Raw genomic sequence first — 8,730 nt, forward strand, 5'->3', positions numbered from 1 at the left:
TTCCTTCAGCAGCTGCACTACGATGCCACCTATGGACCGTCATAAGCTCCGTAGGTGGTACTTTTCTGCATTTCTTGCTCAAAAACCTCCGCATTCATCTTTTAGACAAATTTCCTGCAAATAAAGAGAAACTTACATAAAAATTAATACAAAAAGGCTTTTGGACACACTAAACTTAAGGAAAAGGCATTAAAAATACCGTGAAACCACGGTATATCAATGAGCCAAATGATGTTCGATCTAGTAGTATTTTGATGTTGCTGTTGCTGTAACTTTTTGATGCAATTTTGCATTTTGAATTCAATGAAATTCTAAGTTCTAGTAGTATTTTGATGTTGTTGTTACTGTAAATTTGATTTTTGGCTACATACGAAGTAGTTTGTAGTATCAAAAGCAAATGACCAGGCTATAAACAATTGATCATATTCATCACAATATAACACCCAAATTACACAATACGTAGACGGTTATATTGAATAATGCTCCATAATGAGCTCAAAGTTAGCATTATGCTACATAATATTCAAGGCTACAACCTTCAAAAAAGTGTACCAAAATAAGGTCCCAAAATAAAGCTAGCACAAATAAAAGTTACATATAACCTTCACAAAAGTGTTTACTAGTACCAAAATAAAGCTAGCATACTCCAAAAACATACGACAACATAATAAGGGCCCAAAATCAACCTATTCTAAGTTGTTGTCATTTCTTCTTTTGTTTGCCATTTGCTGCAATTGGGAAGTGGTGACAGCATCCTTGTTTTTCCATCTCAATCCTCTAGGCTTAAAGTCATTGTCTATACCCGTTAAGCTTGCATCCTTGTAACTTGAACCTGTTGGTAGAATCCTTTGACTTGAAGTCCCAGGCTGGCTTTTGAAGAACAAATCAAAATTATTATATAAACTTTCAATCATTTAAGAGACAGTTAGTGAAAAACTTATGTTTAGTATTTGGGTTCCACTTGCACTTGTGTAGATGTCAAATCCAACATTACTTGCTCCACCTTTAGTTTGCCTCTTTGGTCCCCCTCTTGCAGAATCTTCTCCAGTTCCAATATTCCCTCTTTTTTGTCCAGCAATTTGTCTCGTCCTTGGAGGTAGTTGACTGGTTATTCCTTTTGTAACAGGAATACTTGTATCCCCAACTGGTGGTGGTTGGCTTGTTTTTGCAATTTCCCTTGCCCTTTTAACTCTATTGATATCACCAGAAACTGTTGTTGAAGAAGCATGATTGTTTGATGTTGTTGGTCCAGGTTGGTAGGAGCTTGTTTGTTCAGGATGGCTACTTCCTTGTGAACTTTGACCAGCAGTAAATTGTGAATTATGGCTAGCTGGTTATGAAGTATGGACACCAACCTAAATATAAAACATAAAGTTTGTTCATAACATTCAACAAGACTTTGAAAAAAGGCACAAACAAATAATAATTATTTTACCTTGCAATATTTCTTGTTGTGGCCTGGTTGTTTACACAGGGAACAAGTAATTTTCACCCCTTGTTTGGACATCTTTCCATACTTCTTTCTTTGTTCATCTTTACTCTTTCTTCTATTTCTTGTAGGTCTACCAGACATTTATTTAGGCTCAGGAGGCTCAATCCTTGGATTGTTAGTTTCAGGCCACATCTTCATATTTGGAATTGGTTGAATGAAATGACTATAAGACTTTAAGAAGGTATCCTTCCTATACCAATGCTCCACAAGTGGTTCAGGTTCTTGTTTTATGTGGTACAAAGCAGAAATAGCATATTGGCATGGAATGCCTCTCAACTGCCAAGTTCTACAACTACAAACTCTATTAGTCAAGTTGATTGTGTCCCTATACTGCCCTTCTCCAATCTCAAACCCAATATCGGCATTCCAAAGCACCTTGCATGCCCTAGACTTTTCCTTATTCTCCTCCAACATAAGTCTAGCCATAGGTGCAATATCACATATCCAGGTGTCAACAAACTTAACTATATCGACAGTTTTAGTCATTAATTTTCTCCTAATTTCGTCAAACATGATTATTATAGATTTGTGTCTACAAGATAATATCCATGAGTTAAAGATTTTAGACATGTTATTTTCAACTGCATCACATTTGGAGTTCTCTTGAAAGAATGCTCTAACCCATGACACTCTTGGATAATGCAATAAAATTTTCATTAATGTTTTCATTACCAAGTTTGCTCATTTTGTAAAGATTCTCATTGTACTTTACTTCAGAAGTTGCCATGGAACATCTCCAAAATTTCTTTCTCATTTCCTCTCCTTTCCATATTTTACTCCAGTTAGACCAGATGTGTCTTGAACACATTCTAACTTCAGCATTTGGTAGCAGTTCAGCAATAGCTCCTTGAAGATCCTACAATAAAATACAATTCAACACAATTCAAGAAAGAAAATACATTTTACATATCTACAACAAAGTAATAGACAATTAATTACCTTCTGCAAATCTGACATTACAGTAAGACCTTGTCCAGTACCCAACTGCAGGCCATATTTCAAGTAGTTGATAAAGAATCTCCAGCTATGTTTAGTCTCCTTGTCCACAACTGCCCAAGCTATATGAAACATCTGATTGTTTCCATTCCTTCCAATACAAGAAGTTCACCTTTACAAGCACCCGTTAAGAAACATCCATCAAATCCTATTATTCTTCTACATCCATCTTTCCACCCCTTCTTCAGTGCATCCAAGCATACATAGAAGTACACAATCAAATTCTTTCCTGGTACAATTTCTCTATCCATTCTTACCCAAACAGAACTACCAGGATTGGTTTGTTTTATAACTTCAGCATAATCACATAACCTTGCAAATTCCATATTCCAGTCACCCATGTTTTCTCTAAGAATCATCATCTTTGCCTTGTAACAAATTGTTTAACCCACATGCAGTCCTAACTCCTCCCTACACAATTCTTGAATCCACTTGCTAGGAACTTAGTTGTACACATTTTGTTCTTATTAGATAGCAAACATTTGTGTATAGGATGGTAATTCTTAATCATAAAGTTACCAGAATCCCTATCAATAGCACCACAGCACAACCATTTGCATTTTTCTTGGAATTTACATTTAGCTCTCACTCTATGAGCTTCATTAGGCCTTAACTTAATCTGATAAATTTTTTCAATAACATATTTAGATAGAGCATTTCTAAAATCCTTATCATTCTTAAAAATCAATCCAAGTTCAAAAATAGCAACACTACATTCATCATCATACCTGACCTTTTTGCTCTTTCTTCTGCCTAGTAGATCAATGCCTCCAACAGCTTCTGCATCTAGGATATTAGTGCTATCATTACTATCACATTCTGAGTTATCAATATACTTATCATCTCCTCCCAATCTGCCAACATATCTATCTTTCTTATTTACTGCGATATCTTCAAAGCCTCTGTCCACACCTACCTTACCTGTTGGTACTTCTTCAGTTATTGTTTTCTTCTTCCTATATTTTTTCTTCCTAAGATTAGCATTTTTTGTTCCTCCTCAGCCCTAAGGGATCTCAGTTCTTCATCAACATCTGAATCATCTTCATATGGAATATCATCTACATATGAGTCACTACTAAGCAGATCTGATTCAGCTTCATTGTGATTTGTATTACCTCCATTCAAATTTGAATCATTATCCACAGACCCTTTAACATTTATACCCACAGATTCATCAACAGGGTCAGACCATGGTAAAAGAGAAGATTGAGCAGGTAATTCTTCTAATTCATCAACTTCATGGACCACATACACATGAAACTCATCACCATTTTCACAGTAAAATGCCTTAACATTTGTGTACCCAAGGTCTTTAGTGTAAGAAAGAAACTCGACAAGACTAAAATGATCTTTATCTACGGCGACACCATACACATCGACTTCTTGTTGGTAAGTAGGTTTACGATTTGAAACAACCCCCCCCCCCCATGATGAAAGCAAGTTAAAATATAGTTGTCCATATCCCGACACGGAGACCCACCCCCAACAAAAGGAAATAACCAAAAAGCCCTTACTTTATCAGCACTAGTTAGACTAAAACCTAGATTAAAAATGAAAATAAAGCAGAATCAACAACAAAATACACCTTCTTCAAGAAAACAAAAGCAAAAAAACGCAAAACAAAATGGTGACAGCCCGATACCTCGTCAACTTCAAGTCGCACAGCCCTATTCCTCGTCAATACAACCTTAAACCTACAAATGGTGACACAAAATACAACAATGGTTATTACTAGCAACGAATTGAAGTAAAAAAAAAATACATGTGAAAGAAGAGACGTTTACCTAGTGTTTTCATCGGAGAAGAAAGAGAAATGTATGAAGGAAGTTGAAAGAAGGAAGTGGAAAGATGAATCTATTTTTAATTTATCTTTTATCCGATTTAATTTGTCTAATATTTTGTATAAAAATTACATGTAAATAGGTTTAACAGTTGGCATCATATAATTGGTAAGTTAATCTACGTAGAACGGGTTGTGTTGCACGCGCCTATGGTCTACAAATGTTTGTGCAAAACGTGTTAAAGTGACACATAGGTACCCTACTCTAGGTGTTTAAAATGAAAATTCGTCAGTTGAGGTGTCTAAGTGAAAGATTGTGTCAAGTTTAGGGGGTCACCTATGACTTCTGCCAATACTCTACCTCTACTCACGGGAGAGTATCCATTCCAACCCATCATTAACTCATCGGAAAACTCTTAGGAATGTTGAGAATGTTACTAGACACTCCACCTCTACTAATGGGAAAGCGTCCATCCCAAAATCCCTATTCATTCATTATAGTACAATTGAGGAAACCTTTCAATAGACTCACATTCATTACATTATCATTAATTTCATTTATTCGTTCATCTGTGTATGCATATGTGAGAAATATTTTCACATAATCACCATAATTCTTAAAATAACCTTCTAAAGATGATCGTACTACGTTTGTCATCATCCACACACAATGTACTTCACATTCACATCATACTCTAATAATCTTTCTTCCTTCAAGAACCACATACATAACTTCATAATCCACCTTCATAATCCACCTCTATACATTACATCATGACATTACTTTACTAAATCATCTATTGCCTTCTGCGCCATGATCACAACATATTAAACAAGTAAGCACCTCCACCATAAGTGGGTCAAACCATAAAGAACAATTCCAATATTAACAAGAAGTTAGGTTAACTTACCAATCTCCAAAACACGATCATCATAACTCAATTCTCTAACAAATCATAATCAATAGATATAGATAACAATCGAATCCAACAATACAATCTAATTCGAGTATAATTCATTAACATGCACAAAATCCACATTATAGGCCAATTTAAGAGTTTAAGGAAAATCATAGGTTCTTCAAGGAATTCCATTGAAAATCATCTTAAAACCCTTGGTTCCACATTAATACATCAATATCATGACTTAGAAAATGATTTGACAATGAACCCATGTTTAGAATAGAAACTGAGAAATTTGATCATTGAAACACTTTTGAAAACCTTTAATTGGACTTCTTGAAAGAAAGGATGATCAAGGATCAAGAGTCACCATACCTTATTGATTGAAGACCCTCGAAAATTGAAGAAGAAAGCACTTGAAATCTCCTCTTCTAGCTTGAATTTGACCTTGGCCTTCAATGGTATTCTAGAGAGAAGAGGGAAGGGTTTGATTTTGATGTTTGAGTCTAAGTGAGGGTTGAATTGTTTAAAATATACTTAAAATACCTAAAAACACTAAAAAACCATTCATGACTTAATTGGAACGTGGGGTGAATTTATCCGTTCACCCCTCACTTGGCCGAAACAAGATATCAACTGCAGGTGGTGAACTACGACCACAACCTACGGACCGTCAATGGTATGACGGGGTCGTCCTGTAGCTCCCTGTTCCTGGACGGAGGGTCATCAAATAGAGGTTAAGCTCCCACAACTAAGTGTGGAGCTACGCCCCTGACCTACGGGCGTCACTCATGGTCGTTGGTCATGCTGTTTTTAACAACTTTTTGGCCAATGTTTGGTCCCCTTCAAGGACCCTTAAGGTGGTCCTTGGGGATTCGTACCCGAACATTTTACCCCTAAACATGACCAACTAGACACTAGGGTCACTTCCACTGATTTTAGACTCCAAATGACACACTAAATCAAGAACAACACATTAGAACACACTGGTACACAACGTTCCTTGACGTTTGACCTTAAAACTCTTTAAACCTGACTTCAAAAGCTATATCTCATCATTTTAACAAGTTATTAACTCGAGAAACTTATGTAACACTCTAGTTTATCCTATTTCGTTTTGGGGGTCATTACATGGAGATATACAATTCAATCTTTAAGTTTTTAACACAATTTAAAAATGTCATTTTAAGTCCTTAAGTTTTAAAAATTAGTAGTTTAGTCTTTTTTTAATTAATATCGAAAACCAAAAAATAGTGGAAAAAAAAAGGGATCCACTTGTTCCTTTTTTTAATTGAAACATTTCTCTAGAATGATTGTGGGTTCAAATTTACAGTACTACATCGAGGGAGGGAAGTGAAGTAGGAAACTTTAACAGCGCAAGCAGTGGGAAGAGTATTTCTGCTGCCATGGTATCAATGGGAGTTGATTCAGAGAAGAACTTTCTCCACCGAAAACAATCACTTTACCAATCTTTGGTATTCATTCATCTCCCTTCATTCTTCTCTACACTAGTATACTTCCTCTTTTTTTACTTTCAATTTCATCAAAACAGGACGAGAGTTTTGGGATTCAGAAGGAGGTTTACAGGGGTCAACAATACAGCCAAATATATTTTGCTAGGCTCCATTTGATGCGAACTCTCCTTTACTCTATCATTCCCAATTGGAAACCCCATTTACCTGGTAATTACTTTTTTTTTTAGGGCTGATAAACTTCCCAATTGATGTTGTACTTCCCATCTTATCACTTGTGTTTGATTAATCTCCATATTTTGATGAATATTTCTGTTCATCTTTCTTCTGCTACTTATATTGCTTAGTTTTTCTAAAAACTACTATATTAAGGGTTCTGACGTTTGTATTTATGGACATTTCACAAACTTGTGTCCATTGTTAAAGAATGGAAGAGTGCAAGTTGCTCACTACTCAACTGAACTATTTAGGTTTTTACTTGCTATTGTTGGAACCATTTAGAGCTTACTTTTTGTTGCTTAGAAAGTTTACTCAAATATTACATTTTTCCTTGTGTTTTGTTTCCGTATCCTTGCAGTCTGTACTGTTTTAGGATTAGAGGAAGGCAAAGAATGCATTATAGTTGGGACACTCTACAAGCACATGAAGCTTAAACCTTCTATTCTGGATGAGTACTCTAAGGAGGTATAAGACGTTGATTTTCATAGCTTAAGTTTTATTTTAGAACCATTCTTGTGGAGATATGTGTTGTTATTGTGCATTAACATATCCCTTCTTTAAGCGATAACTTTGTTATACAGAGATCTGCTTCACCGCTTGTACAACGTCATAACTTTATGCACCTAGATGATAATTTAGTTCTGGAAGATGAGAGCGGAAGAGTCAAACTAAGTGGTTGTTTGCTGCCGTCTACATATGTAACAGGTGAGTAGCTTTGGCTCAATCCTGTCATGTGGCTGGACTGTTATGCAATTGATTTTGGTTCTATAATTGAGGTCTTTATAGCTGGTTATCTAATGCCATTTTTTGTTGGAGACGTAGTCACTGGTTGACGCTGCTTTTCTATAGGAGAAAGTTATTTGACTTATGAAATGAATTGCTTTTACATATGTGAATCTTTCGTCGTAGGAAATATTATTGCATTGCATGGAAAAGAAACTAGTGCTGGTGAATTTTTGGTTGAAGATGCTCTAGAGGCTGGCCTACCACAACAGATAGAGCGGCCAATTCAACTAGGTATCAAGTACCTAACTTCTCTTTGTTTAGTTGTCTATGACATTATCCAGTGATATATGCTTGTGTTCATAGAATATTGCATCCATACAGGCAAGAGTTTCCTTTTTAGGTCTCTGATTGGCACGTCAGGGGCCATCATATAAGTTTCTGCACAAGAAGTTGAGTTAAAATATCTTTAGTTCAGCCTACTCTTTTTCCTAGGATTGTTTTGTTAAAACATAAAAGCATGCTTTATTCTATGTGAAATAATATGAATTTGAATCAAGCAGTAGAGAAGATTCTGGCCAATACACTATGTAAGCTTAATTGAGAACCTAGGATGCAAAGTAGCCTCACTGCCTACTAAATACCTAGGCATGCCACTGGGTGCAATGAACAAGAGCTGGAAATCTGTACTGATGTGCCATAAAGATGTAAAAAAGCTGGCAAGGTGGAAGAGTTCGTATCAGTGTTATCGAAGGCGAAAAGCGCAAAAAAGCTCTAAGGTCTATGGGGGCTATAAGCGCAAATAAAGCGTGGGCTTTAACGAAAAAAAGGTGCAAAGGGAGAAAAGAATAAAATATATATGTTTAGTCCAAGACTAATAATTATAAACATGAATGATAAATATATGACCAAAGAAATTGAAATAATTATGATAAAGTGAAATATCAACTATTTAGCTTCAAATTCTTCATAAGAGGCTCATTGGCAAGAAAATGTTTGCCTTAGAACCTTGATGACGACACTAAAGCGCACATAAAGCGACGGGAAGCGCTCAATACGTTTTGAGCCTCGCTTTAGGGCTTAAGGGCTCTTAAAGTGCGCCTTTGATAACACTGGTCCATATTTATCTGGGGGTTTGGGGGGGGG

The 8,730-nt window shown here is 36.0% G+C and overlaps 1 protein-coding gene across 2 annotated transcripts in view; it reads left to right on the forward strand.

Annotated features, from left to right (window-relative positions):
- Window positions 1-6,471: 6,471 nt before the first annotated feature.
- The window catches only part of LOC107015118 (DNA polymerase delta small subunit), a 25,474-nt gene continuing 23,215 nt past the window's right edge, over window positions 6,472-8,730 (forward strand). For both annotated transcript variants that reach the window (XM_027915767.1, XM_015215295.2), the window contains exons 1-5: window positions 6,472-6,645; window positions 6,723-6,852; window positions 7,220-7,326; window positions 7,443-7,566; window positions 7,771-7,878. In XM_027915767.1, the coding sequence (XP_027771568.1) occupies window positions 6,577-6,645; window positions 6,723-6,852; window positions 7,220-7,326; window positions 7,443-7,566; window positions 7,771-7,878 (538 nt within the window). In that variant the 5' untranslated portion in view covers window positions 6,472-6,576. The remainder of the gene's footprint in view (window positions 6,646-6,722; window positions 6,853-7,219; window positions 7,327-7,442; window positions 7,567-7,770; window positions 7,879-8,730) is intronic.

This window comes from Solanum pennellii, chromosome 3 (genome assembly GCF_001406875.1).
Source record: "Solanum pennellii chromosome 3, SPENNV200".
In the NCBI taxonomy this organism is placed as follows: domain Eukaryota; kingdom Viridiplantae; phylum Streptophyta; class Magnoliopsida; order Solanales; family Solanaceae; genus Solanum; species Solanum pennellii.